Source organism: Dermochelys coriacea, chromosome 5 (genome assembly GCF_009764565.3).
Source record: "Dermochelys coriacea isolate rDerCor1 chromosome 5, rDerCor1.pri.v4, whole genome shotgun sequence".
In the NCBI taxonomy this organism is placed as follows: domain Eukaryota; kingdom Metazoa; phylum Chordata; order Testudines; family Dermochelyidae; genus Dermochelys; species Dermochelys coriacea.
The window spans coordinates 48,622,977-48,647,636 of record NC_050072.1 but is presented as its reverse complement, the minus strand read 5'-3'; the positions used below and the strand labels follow the sequence as shown (position 1 = coordinate 48,647,636).

Below are 24,660 nucleotides of genomic sequence, written 5' to 3'. Positions count from 1 at the left end.
CTTTAAGATACAGATTTGTAACTGTGTTGGAGAGTTCTACTTAGAAAACACAGTGAAAATGCATTTTAAATACTACATTTGGATAAAAAGGAAATGCAATATCAAAGTACACTCTTAGCTGGGTCAGACGAATATATGGGTTCTCTTGGGAGGATCACTAAAGGTAATGAAAAGAAAAAAAATAATTTGGGCGTTTTCTGCTTCTTTTATGGTACATAAAAAGAAGGCCTGAGAAAGCCTCCCCACCTGTTGATGTTTAACCATAGCTATCAGGGACGTAAAGCTGAGTTTTGTACAAGGATTAGTTAGGTTGTCAGAAAAGTAGATTGGGAGCTTTAAGCCCTTACCTGAAAGAGTTAAGGTGTTGGTTGTAAACCAAGGGAGTATTTTAGATACTCCTAAAAATAAAGAACAGGCTTCGAATGGCCTGACAGTCATTCATCACTTCCAGAAAGCTAGAAAATTCCATAATGAAGGTTGTTTGAGCACTCTTAAGTCAGCCCAGTTGAGTGTAGGTATTACGATACCATCTAATTACATGGTTACATACTATTTTCCCCAAGACACATGCCTCATTCACTGCACAGGATAGATGTAGTTCACTGAATAGGAAGTTTTTTAATATCTTGTTTTATTCTCATCTTCTGTGTGTAGCCTGAGGCCTTAGTTACTGCAAACAATCCAAACCCTGCATTAAATACTGAATTGGTTCTTATGGGATTTTCTAGGAAATTCTGTCATGTGGAACCATGCTGACTCCCACATGGGTTAGCAGCATTGCAACCAATAGATTCACAGTACTTACCTCCGCCCCTTGAGTAAAAAGAATTATAAACAGCAGGAAAGGAACACTGATATTTAGAAATCCTAGATCAATATTACATTCTGGAGGAAAGAGAGAGCTTCTGGTTATGCAACTGCCCCGGTTTCCCTTAACCTGATCTCTTCGGTCCATGAAACTGACCTCCTTTTGTTCCTGTTTCCACCTTCATTATATATTTCACACCACCACTTCCAGCTTGTTTTAGCCCCCAATCATCTCCTATGCCAGGGATGGATAAACTTTGTGGCCCGAGGGCTACATTGGGGTTGCGAAACTGTATGGAGGGCTGGGTAGGGAAGGCTGTGCCTCTGCCCCATATCCACCCCCTCCCACTTCCCACCCCCTGACTGCCCACCTCAGAACCTCCGACCCATCCAACCCCCCCGCCCCGCTCCTTCTCCCCTCACCATCCCCTCCTGGGACTCCCTGCGCCTAACTGCCCCCTGGGACTCTACCCCCCCATCCAAACCTCCCATCCCCCTGTCCCCCTCCCTCCCAGGACCCCACCCCCATTCAACCCCCACTGCTCCCTGTCTCCTGACCACCCCCCAACCCCCCACCCCATCCAGCCGCCCCGTCCCCTGACTGCCCCTGGGACCTCCTGCCCCTTATCCGAACTCGTCTCCCCCCACCCCCTTACCATGCTGCTCAGAGCAGCAGGACAGGCTTATTGGAAAGCCTGGGAGGTGGGCGGGTGCAACTTCACTACCCGCACAGCGGCATAACTGCAGGGAAGAGGGGACAGCGGAGGAGGGGCCGGGGGCTAGCCTCCCCTGCCAGGAACGCAGGGGCCAGGCAGGACGGTCCTGCGGGCCGTAGTTTGCCCATCTCTGTCCTATGCTCTCCTTAACCTTCTCAGTCTCCCTTTTGCTGCTGACCCATGTAATTCCAGTCAAGTTGGAAGAGCACTGAGAACACAGGTCACAGTCTACCTGCTCTGCTCCTGTGCCAGTGCCATTGCAGCCAAGAGGTACAATTGCAAGAAGAGTTCTGTTTGGCTCCTATATATCCTGCAGTCCCAGGATGGAGCCCAGTGCAATGTTTGGAGTAATGTGAGCCTACTAACAAAGCTCTACTAAATATGTGCAAATGGCAACTTTCAGATGCTTATCATAGCCAAATTTGGGTGCATTTCCTCTCCCTATATGGCTAAGAACCAGGAACAGCTCCCAGAAGTTTGAAGTCAATCTGCGCAACATAGTTATAAGCCAGGCTTGGTTTACAGATGCTGCCATTGGTTTCATACGGATGCTCTATCCAGCATTTTGTTTGCATGCGTGTGCACTCAAAAACTGAAAACCCCCCCAACCACAAAACAACCAGTATTTGTTGGGGGCCTGAAAGTCAGGAACTCCTTGATCAAAAGAATCAACATTTTCACCACAAATGCCACTCTGGTTCCCTCCACCAAGTGCTGAACTGGAATGCCAATTTTAAGCCAATCTGACAATGCATATGAATTTTAAAAAGGTTTGAAGACTGGAATATGAACAGAATTCCGGTGCAATTTTATCTCCCTTACTACAATAGGTGTTCCATAAGTTATAAACTGCTTCAAGTGCTTATTTTGCAGAACTGAAACTAAGTTATTCAGTGGGAGGATTAGAAGACTTCAGGGAAAGTAATGCATGGGGATAAGGGGTTGCTAGGACCATTGTACTATCCCTCTCCCACTCCAAATTCAAGCAACATCAAGAGACAAGAGTTATAAGACTAGGTAGTAGTGTCAATGAGGCAGATAGCATCTACAGTTTTTCTAAATCCAGTATATAACAGCTATTGACAAAATAGCAACGTATTATACAACTATGAAGTCACAATAACCGCTTACAACATAATAAGACTGTTATACTATAATGTAATACCAAGTACAAAGTATGTCCTCATAAGGCCAAAAAAGCAGGGTGGATAAAAAAAAAAAAATCAATGATTTAAAAAAAAATTTTTTTTTATTTAAATCCGATTTTTTTTGAGGGAAAAAAAACAAACCACCATCTAAAGATACATTATAGCTCAAAGAGAAAAGGAGTACTTGTGGCACCTTAGAGACTAACAAATTTATTAGAGCATAAGCTTTCGTGAGCTACAGCTCACTTCATCGGATGCATTTGGTAGAGTGAGCTGTAGCTCACGAAAGCTTATGCTCTAATAAATTTGTTAGTCTCTAAGGTGCCACAAGTACTCCTTTTCCTTTTGCGAATACAGACTAACACGGCTGCTACTCTGAAACCTGTCATTATAGCTCAAAGATATCTCATCATGGAATAGGGATTATAAATTCTAATTCTATACTAGGAGACAATATATTCATGTAATATTTAAGAAAAGTTTTGCAAATGAGTTCCAATAATTCATGGATTAGGAACCCGATCTGAGGTTCCAGGAGCTTCTGTATAGATTTAAATTAATTAGTCTATCTACCTACCCAATGGGACTCAGTGCTCAGTCTAGAAGATACCATCAGAGATGCTTAGTTTTGCAGTTCTCAAACTGTAGGTGTGTGTCTCCGGAGAACCTGCTTGTTAACAGCAAAAATGTTTTTAAATAAAATAAATAAGAGGTGAGAAACAACAGACCTCAACCCTATTGTCCCTCTGCAAATTTGTGTACACAGAGTCAATCCCTTACCTCTCTCTAAAAGTGCAAAGTTTCAAAAAGTTCAATGAATACAAGATTGTTGGGGGCAGAACAGATCTGGACAAGGAGAAGAAGTCTGCAGATAAATGTGAGAAGGGAAGGACAGGCAGTAGAAACAAATGTGAAACTGTTTGAGCAGCAGAAGTCTTGAGGTCTTTCTGAGTGTAGCCTTCATTGATTTGATATCTACCATACCATTCTCTCACTAGAAGGGAAAACCTATAATGGCAGCAGGCCATAAAAGAGACCCAGATCCAGAATATTTCAATGAAGTTCCTCTACCTGTGGGTAAGACAGGCATGCATGCAAAATGCAAACAGTGCAACAAAGAAATGAAAGGCCTGGTTGCCCGAATGAAACATCATGAGAAGTACTCCTTCTCAGGAGAAAGCTGCATTGAAGATGATGAAAGGAACATGTCTGAACATGCAGGATCTTCAGATTGGTAAACTTTTTTTTATTTCATACTCCTTTCTTAAGGACTGCCTGTCTTCCTTCCAGACTATTCTTGAATTCTTATATTTGAGCAAAAAATATAGTTGTTACTCTATGGTACTATCATTTTAGATACAAAACGATAAAAAAATAAATACCTGAAATAGGCAGATCTTCCTTTTACAATTTCACCTCTAAAATAGTACTGAGTGTCACTGAATGCAATGAGTAATACTAAATGAGCAGTATGGTAATAATAATTTAATAACTGCACTGACTTATTTTGTTTAGGAGAATCCATGCTGAACATACAGGATTCTGAAGACTATCCACCTTCAAGATCACCCTCATTTTCTATAGTTTCAGGAGTTATCTGCCAATGATAGTGTTTCAGTCACATCACGTATGTCACATAACCACCGTATATCACCTGTAGCAAAAAAAAACAAACAACCAAAAAAAACCAAACACAACTCCATCATCCAGAAACAACCATAGGTAAGTTTGTGGTAAGAACCAGCAGATTACAAAAAGAGGTAGTTGATGAAAAAATTGCCCTGTTTGTTTATGCAACAAACTTTCCTTTCTGTATGATTGAGAAGCCACACTTCATTAGCACGATTCAGTCATTAAGACCAGAATACAGTCCACCCAACAGAGCAGATGTCGCAGGCAAACTGCTGATAAAGTCTATGAAAGAAAAATTGAGCAGTGTGCAAAAGGTCTAGAAGGTTAAATTGTTAACCTGAGACTTGACGGGTGAAGCAATGTCCACAATGGTCCTGTTTATGTGCTTGTGTAATAACAGAAGGAAATGTCTTCCTTACAGAAACAATTGATACATCAGGAAATGCACACACAGCAGAATACTTACAAGTAGCAGTAAAAGCTATAACAAACAAAAAAAATTCAAATGTCTAGTATGCAGATTGGTCACAGCCAATGCTGCAAATGTATCCAAGATGAGAGGAAATTTAGAAGAGCTTCCATACATTTAGCTGAAAACTAAGGACAGAAATTACACATGATCTGACCACAAAATGTAATCCAGTTCAAAAGTTACATTCTGAACCAGTACTATCTGCAAGAGTATGGAAGCAGGTAGTGTATCTGGCATGCTTATTTGCCTGTTGAAAACCAGAATACCTAGAGGTATTTTAGAGGCGTGCTTGTATCCAAAACATGGAAAGGAACCAAGATTTAGGGTTTTCTTAAAGTACACATATTTCTTTATGTGATGCAAGGGTTTATTCTGGCATTTTAAAATGCTAAAGTTGGTAAGAGAGACTAGATATTATTCTAAAGTCATATCTGCTTACTTTTATAAAGAGATTAATTTATTTAAAATATTGTCATCACTATAGAAACAGTACACTCAGGGAATGTTAGCTGATTCTACTCTGGCTCACACAACAACACTGTTAACTAAGGTCCAAAGGCAGACCTTTAACAATGATATGGAAGCAAGAAAGGCAGACTTTCAGATCCCAAGTTGAGTTTGCAATGATGAGACACACAACTTTCAAATTGAGTTTGATACCAAAGTCACAGAGGAAATGTGGAACACTCCACTGTCAACTTTGTCGTCTTCCAGAGTGTAATTGCAGTTTAAATCAGTTTAAAGTAGGGGCAAGGGGACATTTAGAAAAAAAATGTACAATGGAGCTGTCCTAATGTTAGACCACCATCTTCAATTCCTAAAGTTCACTGCTGCCTTAATGGTTTTGATTAGTCTGCAGGTCTAGAAAGAACAAGACTCATGAAACAATAGGAGGATCCCCTCAACAAGATATGAATATATCTTTGTGCTTAGTAACTCTGATATTGTCCTTCAAAGATAACCTGCAAATGAAAAATTGGAATTGTGCCATTTTTGCTCCTCTATGATGGAAATGTTCAGATATCATGGCCATGAATATGGTATATATACACGCTCCACAGAACACTTGAAAGAGTTCCTCCCTGGCCCAGCCCGACACGAAAAAGCTCGTTCTTGAAGTTAATATGGAAATTGGGCTTCAGTTTTTGTCGGAGGTTTCCTGGGAGGACCAGAATACACTCACGGGAGTGTCACTGGCAGCTGTTATGCAGAGTTTGGCAGGTGCCTGAATTAACAGGGTATTAAAGTTTTTGACTATAACTAAAAATCATTACCATTCTTAATTACTCAATGTGGGATGTAAACGTTGGGCAAAGAATTAACGCTTAAAACCAAAAAACAATCTTCAGACAGCAGTTATTAATTATGACCAAGTTAGAGACATTCAACACAGGTTTGAGCATGCCAGGTATAAACCAGTTCTAAGTACCTGGCTAAATGGGTATGGTTATTGCAGACACATTTAAGGCATGTTCAGAGCAGCTATATAAATGCTAATGGCCTTTAGATTTAATAAAGGAATTTCTGGTTGAATTAGTGTGAATTATGCCCTTTATTATTAATTATTATTATTATTATTATTAATAGCAATAATAATTTCAACACCATTTAAGTATGAACAAAAAAATAAAGTGTTCAGGCAGAGAAACAAGGTAATAACCCCACTTCTTTCCCCTCACATTGCAGGTTACTTTAAATGATATCATACTCTAAGTCAGAGTTATTGGTAAATACAGTGGTCTCTTGAAACATCTTCACATCTTGAGAAACCAAGTGTGTCACCAATTTGTTTAATGTCCATTATTTTAGGAGAAGAGGCCTGCTAAGGACAGAGAATAACCGGGTATGTTATATGGAAGCACAGTGCAAGCCTCGTCTTGATCAGAGTATTTGGTTTCTTGTATTACATATTCAATGTTTTTTATTAAATAATTTGTTGCTTTATTATAGTAAATGATGTGCTCTGACCACTGTTGTATTGACATGAGTTTGGTTTTTGTATTTTAAAATAGTTGTTACTTTTCCTAAACATACACAAAGCTGTATGAAATAAGAAAGGTCAAAGGAAGACTGTCACAACCACAAGGGTAGCCTAAAATTCCTTCTTACCTGTAAGGGGTTAAGAAGCTCAAATAACCTGGCTGGCACTTGACCAAAGGAACCAATGGGGACAAGAGATGCTTTCAAATCGGGGAGTCGGAAGGGGGGGGGAGGGTTTGTTTTGGGTTCTTTGTTTCTGTGGCAGTTCTCTCTTGGGACTGAGAGGGACCAGACAGAAATCCATCTTCTCTAACCCATCCTAATCCAAGGTTCCAATATTGCAACCAGTATAGGTAAGCCAGCAAAGCTGATTAGTTTATCTTTTGTTTTGCTTGTGAATTTTCCCTGTGCTAAGAGGGAGGTTTATTCCTGTTTACTGTAACTAAGATTTTTGCCAGAGGGGAATCCTCTGTTTTGAATCTAAATACTCTGTAAAATATTTTCCATCCTGATTTTACAGAGATGATTTTTACTTTTTTTTTTTAAATAAAATCCTTCTTTTAAGAATCTGACTGATTTTTTCCATTGTTCCAAGACAGAGGGGTTTGGGTCTTTGATCGTTTTGTAACCAATTGGTTAGGATATTATTCTCAAGCCTCCCCAGGAAAGGGGGCGTAAGGGCTTGGTGGGATTGCTGGGGGAAGAGGCACTCCAAGTCGTCCTTTTCCCTGGTTCTTTGTTAAATCACTTAGTGGTGGCAGCATACCTCAGTCCAAGAACAAATAGGGATCTGTGCCTTGGGGAAGTTTTTAACCTAAGCTGGTAGAAATAAGCTTAGGGGGTCTTTCATGCGGGTCCCCATATCTGTACCCTAGAGTTCAGAGTGGGGAGGGAACCCTGACAAAGACAATCAAAAGCAACAAGGGTAAAGGCCTGTCCCTCCCCTCCCCTCCCCCCCTAAAAAAAAATCTAGGTTTAAAAACCCTAGAAAATTTGGGTTATACAGAAAGTGGATCAACAAAAACAACTTCAGATTCAGAACAATGCTGTCTGGTAGTGTTACATTAACAAACCACCAAGGTAATAAAAAACCTGAACTATTGTCTGTGGGTTCAGCTATATACATAGATAGCTTCTGCTCCCCACTTGTGGTTGTGACCCTTCTCTCAATTGATACACTTTCCATCAGAATTTACCCTTTGCCATCTTCCAATATCAAAGTACAAAGCAGAAATCCACCTCTATATTAAAAGTACAAAGAAAACCTCCATCTAATTGACTTCAACTTAGAGGAGGAGCTAGAAGTTCACTTATCTGGTTTTGCAGCACTGAGAAACTCATCCACAGATTTAATTCCCATTAACCAGAACGCTAAGGACACTGGAGTAAGCACTAAAGAAAGTCACTGCATGATGCCATTAGAGGCCCAAACTGTTTTTCTTTGTACCTAAAGCAATACTGACAGCTAATTTCTTCTGTGGAAAATGTATTTATTGACAAACTTTCACTGACAATTCTTCAAATTTGGAGGTTCAAAATGATAAACTAATACAACTAGGACACTTGCACATATTGAAATAGAGTGAACATGATTTCTTTGCTCTCACTAGCAACTCGAGACATCTTCAAAAAGAATGAGAAAGTACAAGAAAATTCCCCTGGGAAGGTGCAGAGGAAAAGTTTAAGATCAGTTAAGCTTATTTCTTTGCTTTATCTCCCCCATAGTCTGACTGGGGGGAAACTGGTGTGCAAAATTTTCTGCTCAATTCAACTTTTTTTTTTTTTAAAGCTTTGCAATTCAACTACATTTGATCAGAATGTAAGTTATCTACAGAAAACGGACATGAACACCAATTCATTTGCTCAGATCTGACCAAAAGTAGCTTACCACACACTGAATTTATAAGAATTGAACATATATATAACGTCTGGTGCTTCCTAGATCAGAACTAAAATGACAGCATCTCTCTTCCCCTCAACTTTGAGGACGACACGGGAAGAGAAACTAGCAAATTACCCAGTCTGAAAGGCTCCTAAATTCTAAGAGTCTGCAGGGACTTAATCTTCTACTGCAACTCCTCCCCTTACACTAGTCTTTTCCACGAGTGTGTACACAATTCTCAGGACTAGTAGTGAAGATCCTAGAGCTCTAACTCCTAAGCCCTCATATGGAAGGATGACAATTTTCACTTTACCCACTCCTCTTCCCGCAGTCAAGGGAAATCTTGTCTATCATGGTGCTGTTCCAGCTCTTCAAGAGAATTTCACATGTAATCACCTACAGCCCATGCAGCTGCTGGACAAAATGCTCTCCAGAACGCCATTTCTGTCCCAGAATACAAATGGCAGGAAATCACCAATTAGCAGAACAAAACTTGCAAAGGAGTTGGGAAATGTTGCAACAGCAAACCCCACTGGCCTGGAATCAAAGGATTGGGAGAGTATTGGAGAGAACTCCTGTATTACTGATATTATGGTATTACCAGAGGCCCCAGTTTGCTAGGCTTTGCACCAAATAAGAGAGAGTCCCTGCTGTCAAGAGTTTACAATCTAAAGACAAACGGGGTGGCGAATGGGACAATACAAGCAAGGTCAAGGTGTAAGCGCATCTTGTTAGTTCCATCTTTTCCCACATTCCCATTCCTGAAGAGGACCAACACATAAAGGGTTAATAGAGAAGGAATTTGGGCAAAATATGTTCAACTTCAGATATGTTAAAAAAATCTACACCCAACACCTTGCTTGATCTATCCATTATTAGTTGAGAGCTCTCTTTAGGTATTGCAGAAGAAGTGATGCAAAGTGGACTGCCAAACTGACATTGTTTCAAGTTTTACATCACTTCCTCTTACCACCTCTACAACAGACTGCACAAAAAGAAATTCTGGTTTGGGACTAATTCTATACTCAAAAGTGTGCTGGATACACCTTAAATTGACGACATAAAAGGTACAATACAGGAAAGATATTCAGAAACTATTATCTACTAATAGAAAAGTATTTTTAATCAAGTAAGTATATTTGCTAAGAACACTTTCTACACAACCAAATGCAATTTAACGCAAAAGATTTCAGAATGGTAATGCACATGTGGTGTTTAAACTGTACCTGATAAAAGGAGAAAATGTAAGAGTCTCAGTATATATAGTATATACCAGTGAAAACACTGCTGGAAGTTCATAAAGAAAAAAATAAAAATAGGTAAACCTAAGTTATTACCATAGTATCTGAGGACACCAAAGATAGGGGAGCTATTGTGCTAGAAACAGCACAAATAAAGAGAGAAAAAACTTCAGGATGGGATAGTCTCTTACTCCAGGTCTGTACAGAATAAAGTTTTCAAAAGTGCCTAAGTGCTGACTTAAGTGATTTGGGTGACATTAAGGTCAGAGGGAGAACAGAATGCAGTAGTCACAAGTGTGAGATGAGAGTCTAAACAGCCTTAACAGACAGAAAAGGCCAAATCTTTGAAATGTACGGATGTACCTATGGTAAAATCAGGTATTGGCTAACAGATACTCAAGAAAAGTTAATGTTTTTAGTTTTTGCTTTTTTTTGTTCCATTATTTTTGAAGCAGGTTTCTAAAAGCTCTATTTGCCCTTTTAAATTATATTCAAGAACATATATTTTTAGATCACGTGTACCTTTGTAAGTATTTTAATGACTGCAGATTCAGATGTACAACTCTCCATAAGCATATTTTTTTTTTCCTTTCAAAATTGATATCTAATCAGAAGCCATACCTTGTGTTGTTCTATCGCATCTATCCATTGTTGTCTATGATCAGGATCCTGAGCTCGTAGGTACCAAACACTATCATTTACGCTAATGTCAAATCTGCATTCATCAAAATCATGAGGCTGTGGAGGGAAACAAAAAAGGGGAATATGAGAAGCACAGCTAGAATTAAGCATAATAAAGATTAGCTATATCAAGCAGAATGCTGAGAGTCTAGCTATAAGGTGTTGAAGACCACACTCTTTGCTTTTTTAACTATGGAGTTAATTAAATTCCTATTATACTATTAGCTCCATTTTGTATGGTGGGTCTAAATAAGAATTTTAAATACATTTTACGTTTAAAAAAAAATGTTAAACCAATAAATTACACCTTACACCAACCCAGAAAACAGCCAGCAGAAGTTTACAGCATGACATATTGCATATAGTAAGAGCTGATGAAACATTATAGCAACCACCACAAGATCCATTTAAAAACACTGAAAAAAAGTATTCATGGGATTCTACCCAAGCATAGATCAAACACTTCTTCCCCCAGCCAAATACAAACAAACACAAACACAATCTTATAGCAGACTAAAAAAGCAAAAACTAATAAATACCCCCAGCTGAGTTTTAACTTGAGAAAAAAGAGGAGAGGCAGACACTCCATGAAGTCCACTAAGGCGACTACTACTGATTTTAGATACTGTTCAGATACTGTAGTAATGGGCAGCAATATAAAATCGTAAGATAGATTACCTACTAAACATTTGTGTTCACATAGAATCATACAAATGCAATGCTAGTTGACAGACAAAAGTATGGTCTGACAGACCACAAAGAACCTTCAAAATTCCCAGACAATCACATTTAATCAAAAGGCTAACAGAAAATTTAAAAGAATACACAATAATGGGACGTTACAGTATACCGATACTGTGAACACCAGTAACAATAAGTTGACAAAAAGTTACTTAAAAACATGCCTTTAAATGTTACATACAGAAACCACAATCAACATTAGAAGTTGATTATTATAGGGTAACGGGTATCTTAGTACAGGGGTGGGCACACTTTTTGGCTGGAGGGCCACATCCAGGTATGGAAATTGTATGGCAGGCCATGAATGCTCATGAAATTGGTGGTTGGGCTGCGGAAGGGGGTGAGGGCACTGGCTGGGTCTGGGGTGGGGCTGAGGGTTTGGGGTACAGGAGGGTGCTCTGGGCTGGAACCAAGGAGTTCAGAGGGCAAAAGGGGGATCAGGGCTGCGGCAGGGGGTTGAGGCATGTGTGGGGGAAGGGGGTTGGAAGTGCAGGCTCCGGGCAGTGCCTACCTCAAGCAGCTCCCAGAAGCAGTGGCATGCTCCCCCTCTGGCTCCTACACGGAGGCACGGCCAGGCACTTCTGCACTCTGCCCCGTCTGCGGGTACCACCCCTGCAGCTCCCATTAGCCATGGTTCCCGGCCAATGGGAGCTGTGGGGGTGGTACTTGGGGCAAGGGCAGTGTGCAGCGTCCTTTGGCTGTCCTCACATGTAGGAGCCAGATTGCAGGGTGTGTGTGTGTGTGTGATATGCCGCTCCTTCCAGGAACTGCGCGGAGCAGGGCAAGCCCCTGGCCCCACTCCCCAACCGGAGCGCTGGAGCAGGGCAAGCCATGGACCCCGCTTCCCAGCGGGACCTTGAGGGACGGATTAAAATGTCCAAAGGGCCAGATGTGGCCCTCAGGCCTACTTTGCCCACCTCTGTCTTAGTACAAGGACTAGCTCACAATCTCAAATATGGAACTCAAATATTTAACTGCAGTCTCTGAAATTACATACATTCGACTTTCACATATGAAATGGAAACTGGCAACACACACTGGGTGACTTGTTTACAAGTGCACAGAGACTTTGCATGCAGTTTGCCTACACAATTTCAGAGGCTGATTTGACATGTGGCCTGTCATGTTCTCTCTTCAAATACTTAAACATTACTATGCATTCAGAAAGCATGGTAGAAAATACTTCGGGACAGTGGTTCTCAATCAGGGTTCCGGAGCCCCCTGGGGGGACTGTGAGCAGGTTTCTGGCAGTCTACCAAGCAGGGCCAGCATTACACTTGCGAGGGCCCAAGGCAGAAAGCTGAAGCCTCATGTATGGGTAGAAGCCCAGGGCCCTGAGCCCTGCCATCTGGGGCTGAAGCCAAAGCCTGAGCAATGTAGCTTTGTGGGGCCCCTTGTGGCATGGGGCCACAGGCAATTGCCCTGCTTGCTACCCCATAACACCAGCCTGGGCTTTTATATGCAGAATACTATTTATTGTGGCACGGGTGGGTGTGGAGTTTTTTTAATAGCATATTGGGGACTCAAAGAAAAAAGGTTGTGAACTCCTGCTTTGGGCTATGCCACATGAACCATTTTAGAATACATAAAAATCTCAATATTAATCATTTCTCTCATTTAACAGAGACTTCATAGTTAAGGCCGACATCTAAGTTATTTATTTTAACCTCCCATCTCCCAAATGTAACTTACTATGTAGACTGTATTGAAATAAAGGAATGGGTGATCATTTTAGGTTAAAGTGTTGATTTTTTAACCACAGCATTTCAGGAATCAGGAATACTTAGAAACAACAATACTAAAAAATAATAGTTTAAAAATTTCTTAAGTGCCTCATTTTCAGTCCATTTCTACCTTTCAAAACAGAATATTAGAAGTCACCAATTCACATGTGCAGAGATCTGCAATCACTCATGGGTAGGATAGCTCCGATTAAAATTGATTTTAAAATAAAACATTAACAGTATGTTTATAGCTAGGGCAGCAGGGAATGAGTGATTAGATACTTGGCTGCCTCTGTCTGACAGCACCATGGATAGATATAACAAGCTCTATAAGGAGGCAACAGCAGCAAGAGACAGAAGAAGGAGCTGAACAAAGAACGAATGCAGTTAGACTGTGGAGGGAGACAGGAAAAGAGGCTTAATTGGTAAATTACTTGCCTCTCTCCACAAACATTAGGCTGCCTCAAAAAGAGCTGCCGATACTGTTTCCCTAGCTAACCAGCTCAGATTCCTGCCTCGCTCTGAAGAGCAATATAGGATCAAGTACGTACAGGCTATCATAACACATACACACAAGAGAACTGAATTAAGATTGCACAGGCAACCTTAATACTGACATTTCCTAACTGGAGTGCTTTGCTTCACAAAGTTTAACATTATTTTAACAGTTTTTTTTGTAGGCAATATTTATATACTAAAAACACAGCAGTTAATCTAGTGAACTGGTCATAGGGCTGGGAATCAGGAACTCCTGATCTCAATCCCTGGCTGTGCCAACTATTAACTGTATAGCTTTGGGCAAATGACAGCTTTTATATTCCTTATTCAAAATGAGAAAAATTGCTTACCTCACAGGGCTGTTGTAAAGATACAAGCGCTTTGAAAATATGAAATACTAAGTGTCATAATATTATATTTATATAAAAGCACAGAGCCATGAAATTTTATTAATGCCAAGTCAGGAGATAGCCACAACCCTCCAGAATAGCAATATATTCAAGGCTAATAAAAATGCATTCTTTTTCAGATGCCAGAGCATGTGATCCAGGGTCCTCCCTGTTCAGATGCAGAAATAGGAAGAGGAGGTAAACGGCAGTCTGTGCCTCATCCAATGATTAGACACAAACAAGAGGGTGAATTCTCACAACACCCAAGAAGGTGGGATTTATTAGAACACTAAGTTGTTTGGCTTACCCAAACCAGAAAGAGGAAGGGGACCTCTTCTCTAGTTTTAACAGAAGGGCAACTGTACTTCCTCCCCTTTAATCTCTGGTCTCATCCTCTTTTTATCTACCTTAGGATCTATGACATAGAACTCATGGTTCCAAGGATAACAACATATTAGTGGTGTGTGTATAACTGTTTCAGCTAGTATTTCCTTCACAATATGAGAATTAGCCTAAGACACAGTATGTATGAGAAGACAATATGCTGTTCTGAGTTCTCTCTCTACTCTATCAGTTTAAGGAAGAAAACAAAGTTTCAAGAAGATGATATTTTTCATTTGCTTAATTTTAAAATTATTAGGTTATTAAACATAACTTAGCAACAATATTATCATGAAATGGCAAATGCTTTTTTGGCCATGAGCCTCAGAACTGTAATCTCCCTTCAGAAGTGCAGCACACACTACAACCAATCAGCTGACTGGTACTAGTAACAAAACTATTTAATACCCAACCATTATAAACTTTCTATATAGAGTTAACAAACAGAAAATAAACCATGGAACAGATTTCATACTTCTTTACTTTCCAATGAATATGGAGAAAAAAATATTAAAGTTGCAGTCTCTCTTCATAAGCCATAGGAAAATTACCTAGCTAAAGCAGCCACAACCTATTTTGAAGAACTTTTTGCAGCTCAACCTCCCCCCATCCCCCCTCAAAAAAAAACTAAAAAAAAAAAAAAAAAAAAGTTTTTTTTTGCGCACACACACACAAAAGATCTTTAAAAGGTCAAATGGGAAAAAAGAAAAGACGGCAGTTCTAGATAGGAAAGGTTCTGCAACGTTCCTGTTCCTTTCTGGCATCCCTAAGGGAGCAAAGTTAAGGTTGCCTGGCTGTATTGTGTGGAAAGTGTCATCTTAACTACTTACTGTTTTTCTAATGTTTATCTTCTTCTAATGCTAGCTTTTTTGAAGGGATATGTAAAAAGGACCTTAATGTGACATTGCTTCATGTTACAACAGAGCTTTAAGAAATATACATTCTGGAGAGCTTAGTGAGCCAGCAGCCTTCCACATTAATGAAGCTTTTGAATGTAATTTTCCCTTTAAAAAAAAAGCAAACTGGGAATAAGTGAAGGGGAATCAGTGTGACGTCTGCTGGGGGAGCAGGCTTCTTAGGTGCTCATCACAGATCCTCAGCTACCAGCTCTTCTACTCTTCCCTGCCCTTGGTAGGTTTGAAAGGCCAGTAAAGGAGGGGATCATTTAATCAAGAAGTGGGGAGTGAATAGGAGTCACTATCCACCATCCAGACCTAGAGCAGAAGAAGGGGAACTCTGGTTCCCCTTTCAACCTATTTCCCCAGTAGCCTCAGAAAATGCAAAGCTGCACATGCAGGCCTCCGGAGAGCATTAAGGCAGATAGGAGAGCAGGGTGGAGAAAGAGGAGACTGTTCACATAAAATGTTTTGGCTACGGATCTTATACAGATTGCAAAACAGCTTTTAGAAGTGTAATGTGGCAGGTTGCATATGCAAGGGCTCTTTCAAGACCCACCCTCTCAAGAGAGGGCCCAATCACTGCTGACAATCTAAAAGTACATTGTATGAAGCACAACAAAAGAATTATTATTTGTCCAGGATATTACCACAGCACTAATTTAACCATAAATTCCTTTATTAAATCCAAAGGCTGAATGGTATTTGCTCTAAACATGCCTAAAAAATAAGCAATTTATTGCACCCAAAGAGTAACAAAATATTTAAGCATTTGATCAAGATACTTATAAAATGGGCTAAACCCAAAAGTGCTTGGACCCATACTGCTCAGCTCCAACTTTGTCAAGTAGGTATTAGCAATGGACTCTTTAAGAGTTTACTTTTTATACCCCTTTACAAACAAGTGATGTCACTGCTAATTATAGAACTTTAGCTAAGGCCAGATGAAGCAGTTTCTTATATAGCCAATTATTTATTGCGCCTGATACGCAGCTAACCATGGTTTATTTCTATTACTTCAGTCCATACCTTAAATAAGAGGATATGGTATTTTAAAGGGTCACTACAAGTTTAACACAATAACTCTTAATCTCATTCTTTTTGGTCACATGCTTTGGGTTGATTGCTCATGTTAATATATCAACTCAGTTTAAAACCATAGTTCACCAAACCTAATGTGGGCCTGTTATAAATATAAAGGGAAGGGTAACCACCTTTTTGTATACAGTGCTATAAAATTCCTCCTGGCCAGAGGAAAAATCCTTTTACCTGTAAAGGGTTAAGAAGCTAAGGTAACCTCACTGGCACCTGACCCAAAATGACCAATGAGGGGACAAGATATTTTCAAATCTGGGGGGGGGGGGGGGGGAAAGACAAAAGGTTTTGTTTGTCTGCATGATATCTTCACCGGGAACAGATTAAGGATGTAATCCTCTCAACTTCTGTAAAGTTAGTAAGTAATTTAGCTGGAAAATGCGTTAGATTTTCTTTTGTTTTTTGGCTTGTAAATTCGCTGTACTGGAGGGAATGTGTATTCCTGTTTTTGTGTCTTTTTGTAACTTAAGATTTTACCTAGAGGAATTTTTTATGTTTTAAATTTGAGTACCCTGTAAAGTATTTACCATCCTGATTTTACAGAAGTGATTCTTTTACCTTTTCTTTAAAAAAAATTCTTCTTTTAAGAACCTGATTAATTTTTCATTGTTCTTAAGATCCAAGGGTTTGGATCTGTGTTCAACTGTACCAATTGGTGAAAATATCATCATCAAGCCCTCCCCAGGAAAGGGGGTATAGGATTTGGGGGAATATTTTTTTGGGGGGGGGGGGGGGAAGATGTCTCTAAGTGGTCTCTTTCCCTGTTCTTTGTTTAAATCAGTTGGTGGTGGCAGCGAATCAGGTTTTAACCTAAGATGGTTCCCAAGGCAAAAAATAAAATAAAATAAAAAAATCTGTGCCTTGGAGAAGTTTTAACCTAAGCTGGTAAAAATAAGCTTGGGGGGGGGGGGGGGGGGTCTTTCATGCAGGTCTCCACATCTGTACCCTAGAGTTCAGAGTGGAGAAGGAACCTTGACATGGTGGCAGAGAGGTGGGATCATTTTGAACCAGAAGCACAGCAGGATTTTAAAAGCTTTTGTAAAAGGTGATTGCAGCTACAGTTTCTGTCTCTCTGCCTGGGGACAGAGCAGCTCCATAATAAAAGGATTTTTCTGTAGGCTGAAAACGGCTATCAGAGACAAAGGTATCAGGTTACCGCACAGCAAATTTTACGAGCCAGGTTTTTTTGTTTGTCTGGTTTTTTTTTTCTTTCTAACTCTCGGGTATAGCTAGGTTAAAAACAGAGAGGCTAAGATGACAAAAAGCAATGCCCAACAGAAACTGGAGATAGCCCAACTGGAAGCAGAAGAGAAAAAAAAAGGAACACTGGAGACTGGTAAAATTAAAACCATTCGATAAGGAGAAAGGAAAAGAGGCAGAGAAAGCCCAGGATTTTGCCCGCAAGAGAGCTATGGAGGCAAAAGAAAAAAAAATGGAGAGGAGGGGAAAAAAGAGAGGAAGTATGCACTGGAGATAGAGAAGGCAAAGGCTCAGCAGAATATACCGAATAACCCTAATAATCCTTGCCCAACAATCCACAAATGGGAGTGACTATGTCCACAGTATGATGAATCCAGTGATATTGCTGAATATTTTCTCACCTTTGAAAGACTGTGCACACTCCATCAAATTTCTGAAGCTCACAAGATGACCACATTGGTCGCAAAATTGACTGGAAGAGCTCTAGACATATTCAATAAGATGCCTATTAAGAAGGCTTCTGACTAAAATAAATTCAAAAATTTGGTTTTAAAACAATTTCAAGTTACACCAGAAACTTACAAAGTAAAATTTAAAGCCCTTAAGAGAGGGCCTGGACTAAGTAATGTGTAATAAGTTATGTAAACCAGATAACAAATCTGTTTGATAAATGGCTCAATGGACATGCTGTAACTAATTTGGAGAAATGTGGAATTTGATGATACAGGAGCAATTCCTAAATATGTGCAAGGATAATATAAAAACAAACAAACAGTGTTTACGGAATAAGAAAATTGACTCAGCAGAAAGTCTTGCTTCTTATGCTAATCAATACGAGCAGTCCCAGACCGGCAAAAAGGCGGGACAAACCAAAAGAAAATGGGTGGAAGGAGGATAGAGGAACAACCCTGGTCGCAGTTTAAGCAAATACCAAAAGGAACACCCTCCGACTACACCCTACTACCCGGGGCAGCCCAAAGCCCCAACTACACCCCAAGGAACACTTCAGACACCTTATTGTCCTGCCACACTGTTCTCCAGCAACCCACCTCACCCCAGTGACCAGTCAGCTGGGCGATGTTTTAAATGCAATGAGCCAGCGCATGTAAAAGCCAACTGCCCCAAGAATCCCCAACAAATTAGTTCATTGCACCGCAATCACACCAAAAATGTCTCCCAGATACCCTCAGAGTGGAGGGAAACTGAGTGTGGGCGGGAAGAAGGTTACACCGTGGAGGGACACCGAAGCACAAGTGTCGGCTAGCCACGCTTCCTTAGTGAACCCCAATTTAATTGACCCAGAGGTCCAAGTGACAATTCAAGGGAAAACTTGGCCAGTCATGTAAAGCTAGCCAAGAGGGTGAGAATGGTCACCCACAGCCAGGCTAAGCAAGCTGTCAGACCTAGCTCTGTTCCAAAAACTTCAACCAGAACCTGGTCAAAGGTAATGAAACTGGACCCCATGCCAACATCTGCAACAGCAGTAGTGGATCCAGTCGCAAAGACCAGTCCCAAAACACAAAGCCAGTCCCAAAACAGCGAAACAACCAGCACCAAAATCATTGCCAGCACTGAATCCAATGCTTGCAACCCCAACTCCAAAGGGCCGCACCGAACCTGCATTGGCAGCAGCAAATAACCCTATACAAACGGCTCAGCCAAAGCCTAAACCCTAACATAGTGCACCAGCGAAGAGCAGTTCACAGTCAACAAAAACAGCCCCCATCACCTGCATCGCTTCCAGAAGGACCAAGCTCAGGTCCACAATCTAATAAAAAACTAACGTATCCAGCATCAAGGAAACAATTTCAAACCAAATAAAAGCCTCCAAAAAGCTTAGACGGCGGCACAAAGCAACCCACCGCCTCTCAGCTCTTCTAATCAATCCAGGTTTGTTGTAAAAAGAGGACTTTTATACAAGAAAACTCTTTCTGGTGGACACCAGAAAGAGTGGTACCCTCAAAAACAGTTGGTAGTTCCAAATAAGTACCGGGTAAAGCTCTTAAGCTTAGCCCACAATCATCCTAGTAACCATGCTGGGGTAAACAAAACCAAAACCATTTAAAAAAGTTGTTCCACTGGAAGAAAATGGGCAAGAATGTTTCTACCTATGTCTGGTCTTGGAAGGTGTGCCAAAAAGTAAAAAAAACCCAAAACCAGGTCAAAGCCCCTCTCCAGCCACTCCCCATCACTAAGGTTCCATTTCAGCAAGTAGCTAAATATTCTGGGTCCTTTTCAAAAAAAAAAAAAAAAAAAAAAAGCAGTAGCTCTAAGCAACACCAGGGCTAAAAGAGTGCACCAGGCACTAACAAACATTATTTCCAGGGTAGGTTGGCCTCCAACATCCTTACAAATGCAGGAACTAATTTCCTGGCAGAAACTATAAAAAGACTTTGGGAAGCTCATGAGGTAAATCACTTGGTTGCCACCCCTTACAACCATCAAATAAATGGCCTCGTAAAAAAGTTTAATAAAACTTTGGGGGCCATAATATGTAAATTCATAAATAAGCACTCCAATAATTGGAACCCAGTTTTGCAGCAGTTGCTCTTTGCTTATAGAACTGTACCCCATCCCAGTTCAGGGTTTTCACCATTTAAACTTGTATATGGCCGCAAGGTTAAGGGGCCTTTACAATTGGTAAAGCAGCAATGGGAGAGGTTTAAACCTTCGCCAAAAACTAACATTCTAAACTTTGTAACCAACCTACAAAACACCCTCCGAACCTCTTTAGCCCTTGCTAAAGAAAAAACCCACAAAAATGCTCAAAAAAAGTAAAAAGCCTGGTATAATAAACATACCAAAAAGCGTTCCTTCAAAGTAGGGGACCAGGTCATGGTCTTAAAAATGCTCCAGGCCTATAAAATGAAAGCGTCATAAGAAGGGCCATTTGCAGTCCAAAAGCGCCTGGAAGCTGTTAATTATCTCATAGCATTCCCTACCTCAAACCAAAAGCCTATGGTGTACCATATTAATGCTCTAAAGCGCTTTTATTCCAAAAAATTAAAGGTCAGTCAGTTTACAGCCCAGAAAAAAAACAACGCTAAGTGGCTAAAGGTGTCTACTACAAAAAAAAAGTAATGGTGGCATTGAAGAGGTGAACCTCTCCATAAACCTTGGGTGTATGCAGCAACAGCAGATCAAAAAGCTGCGCACTAGCTATGCGCCAACATTTTCAGCCACCCCAAAATTGACTAAAGGGGCATACCACTCAATTAACACAGGAAATGCTCACCCAATTAGAGCCCAACCTTACCGGGTGTCTCCTTAAGCTAAAACGTCTTTAAAACGAAAACTCCAAAATATGCTACAAATGGGTGTAATCCGCCCCTCTGGCAGTGTATGGACATCTCCAGTGGTTCTAGTTCCCAAACCAAATAAAGAGATACATTTTGGCGTGGACTACCGTAAGCTAAATGCTGTAACTCACCCAGAGAGCTATCCAATGCCACGTACAAATAAACTAATAAAGAAACTGGGACAGGCCCAATTCATCTCTGGTTTAAACTTAACCAAAGGGTACTGGCAGGTGCCGCTAAATAAATCCGCCAAGGAAAGGTCAGCCTTTATCACACGTCTGGCTGTATAAACTTAATGTGCTCCCTTTCGAGCTGCGGAATGCACCTGCCACTTTCCAAAAACTTGTAAATGGTCTCCTAGCGAAATTGAAAAAATATGCAGTCGCCTACCTTAAGGATGTGGCCATATTTTCAGATTCCTGGGCAAAACACAAAACATATACAAAAAGTCTTCAAGTGCATAAAAAAGGCAAAGCTAACGGTTAAGTCTAAAAAGTGTCAAATAGGCCTAAACAAAGTAACTTACCTTAAACGCCAGGTGGGTCAAAAAACTATCAACCCCCTACAGGCCAAAGTAAATGTTATCCAAAAGTGGCCTGTCCCAAAGTAAAAAAAAACAGGTCCAATCCTTCTTAGGCTTGGCCGAATATAACAGGCGATTTGTACTGCAATACAGCCAAATCGCCGCTCCACTAACAAACCTAACCAAAAAAACCCAGCTAAATGCAGTTCAGTGAACTAAAAAGTGTCAAAAGGCCTTTAACTAGCTTAAAGCAACACTCATGTCTAACCCTATACAAAGGGCCCCAGACTTTAATAATGTTCGTAGTAACCACAAATGCATCCAATCTGATTACCCTGTAAAGTATTTACCATCCTAATTTTACAAAAGTAATTCTTTTACCTTTACTTTAAATAAAATTCTTCTTTTAAAAACCTAATAATTAATTTTTCATTGTTCTTAAAAGCCCAGGGTTTGGGTCTGTCGTTCACCTGTACCAATTGGTAAGAATATCATCATTAAGCCCTCTCCAGGAAAGGGGGTGTAGGGCTTGGAGGAATATTTTGGGGGGGAAGATGTCTCCAAATGGTCTCTTTCCCCATTTGTTTAAATCGCTTGGTGGTGGCAGCGTATCAGGTTTTTAACATAAGCTGGTTCCCAAGGCAATAAATAAATAAGTGTGCGCCTTGGGAAAGTTTTAACCTAAGCTGGTAAAAATAAAGCTTAGAAGGTCTTTCATGCAGATCCCCACATCTGTATCCTAAAGTTCAAAGTGTGGAAAAAGCCTTAACAGGACCCATATTCCTACACAAAACACTGGATCTCCAGACCTGCAGCATCCCTCAACATCCTTTTTAAGATACCAGCCACCCCTTACCTGCCCCCCAAGAGTCACCAACAGAGGGCATCTCTGAAATAAAAAAGTGTGAGAACATTTGATCCTCCCATGACAGATTGACAATATCCTGGACAAAAGACTTATGGAATTAAAGATAAACATTATTGAAGTAAGTTTAATACCTTTGGGGTCAATTTTATTAAAAATGCAGTTGTATCTATGTTACTGTGAAATTGTATGTCACTTTTCTAAGAAACTAACACAGTCTCTAGAAATTATTAGGAACTTCAAAGGGCTTTTTGGACAACGTGTATGAAATGGATTTCCTACATAGTACTTGGGAGGAGGGAAATGCAAATTCTCTCTTGTTGTAATAACTGGGCCTACATATTTACCTGTATTGAGAGCTTAACTGTAAAAAGTATGCAAAAGTTCATAAATGTCACAACCTATAATAAATATTAATAGGAAAAGTTACAAAACAGACAAGAAACTGAGTTAATCCAAACAAAAAGGTTTACAGACTTAATTCAAAGACTATTAAAATCATGCTTAATAAACTAAAAAAAAGTATAAATTAAAAATCAGTGAACCAAAATTGGTGCATCAAAAACTAGGCCTAACTGGTGAATAAAATATTTCATCCCCTGTTTTCTTTTGGGGTTTTTAAAGAAAGGGTATGTCTACATCTTAATGTAAGTCCAGGGATAGCAGGACTTGAGTCAGCTGACCTGGGTTAGAGAAACCAGGGCTTGAGCATCTACATTGACTGTTAACCCTACATTAAGATCTTTCTAAGCAGAGCTCAAAACTGGGGTTCTGGCATCCACACTGCAGCGCACAGACATGCTACTGGCACCCTCCCAAAAATGTGACAGCTCTAACACTTGGACCAAGGTGAACTGTGGAAAAGCTTGCCTGTCCACCCAGCATCTTACAAGAATTTTGATTAGCCCACCAACACCATCCTGCCCAGCCGTTGTTCTGGTCCTTGGGTTCCCAGCTACCAGAGCCAGCAACACTGAGGAGACAGCTTTTCAAAGACTTCTCTTCGTTTTGCTTTCACTCCCGTGTCACGAAACAGTCAGAGCTGCCATGAAATGCTGGTAGACATTTCAGCAGTGTTTTCTGACCTATCAAAGGCACCTGACAGAGCTTATGACAGAGCAGGAGGTGGTAATGGAGTACCACCACCAGCCAGGCATGACAGACTCACACTGGCTGATGCTGCTCATTTACTCAGTACAGGCACAGATGCCTGCTATGCAGACTGGTGGGATTACAGTCATGCACACCTGGGATGACCAGCAGTGGATCCAGAACTTTCGCATGAAGAAAGCTACATTTCTGGAGCTTTGTGAGCAGCTTGACTGACACAAGACAGATTGCTATAGCCATCTGGAAAGCTGGCTAACCTAGACTGCTACAGGTCCATTGCAAACCAATTTGGTGTTGGAAAGTTGACTGTGGTAAAGTGGTGACGGAGCTTTCTGAGGCAATTAGGCTTGTAGTTTACCCTAAGGTGGTGGGCATAAAAGATTTTCCTGAAGTAACTGCTGGCTTTGAGAGGATGAGGCTTCCAAACTGTGCTGGGGCCACTGATGAGACTTGTGCCCACAGTTTGCCCTCCTCAAGGAGAACGAGTATATAAACCACAAAAGGCACTAAATATCCAGGTCCTCATGTACCACAGAGGGTGATTCATGAATGTTAACATGGACTGCACTGGGAAAGTTCACAATGCCAGGGTTTTTTCCTGATCAGGAGTCTACATTCATGGACAAGCTGGGATACTATTCTCACCAAATGATATTGGTCATAAATGGAGTTATTGTCCCCACTGGTATTCTGGGGGACCCTGCATATTCACTTTACCTTGGCTTATGAAACCATACCCTAATTCAAGAGGGCCCGGCAAAAGACAGTTTAATTACACTCTCAGCTGATGACGATTGGCTGCTGAATATGCTTTTGGCTTGCTGAAATCCCATTGGAGATTCTAGAGACCCATTTGGATGCCAGCATCATCAATGCTATCCGCATTACTGTGGCTTGATGTGCTCTTCACAATTTTTGTGAAGCCAGAGGCGAGTCATTTTCCCCTGAATAGACCTATGACCACAAGGGGCCACTAAATCAGTACGCTCAGCCAGGAAGTGCACCTATCACAAATAGAGCTGGACGCACCCAGGCAAGTCTTTGTGCTTCCACCTAATGGGCTTTCATGGCCCAATGAAGAGTGGGAAATAGTACCATTATTAATGTGTTTGGGAGAGGGGCTCATTGATTGTGGCGGGTTTTAGGACTATGCCATATACTTATGAATGACATGGCCACTTCTGAAGGGGGGGGAGGTAGTCACAGTATGGACTGATGTAAGGAAAAGATTGAAGTATGTATTGCTATAGACAACTGTATTGTAGGATAGTCTTTGCAGACAAATTCATAATTGTCCCTGATCACGCATTTACCTTTATTATTTTAAATATACATTGTATGATGTGAAGCAGTGATAGCAATAAACTTTCTTGATGAAAT

The 24,660-nt window shown here is 40.6% G+C and overlaps 1 protein-coding gene across 12 annotated transcripts in view; it reads right to left on the bottom strand.

Moving 5' to 3' along the window:
• CERT1 (ceramide transporter 1) overlaps nt 1-24,660 on the bottom strand; it is a 160,650-nt gene that overhangs the window by 107,519 nt on the left and 28,471 nt on the right. For 10 of the 12 annotated variants that reach the window (XM_038402056.2, XM_043515237.1, XM_038402054.2 and 7 more), the window contains one exon: nt 10,500-10,616. The exons of the other annotated variants lie outside the window; for them this stretch is intronic. In XM_038402056.2, coding sequence (XP_038257984.1) covers nt 10,500-10,616 — 117 coding nt within the window. The remainder of the gene's footprint in view (nt 1-10,499; nt 10,617-24,660) is intronic. 12 annotated transcript variants of the gene reach the window in all.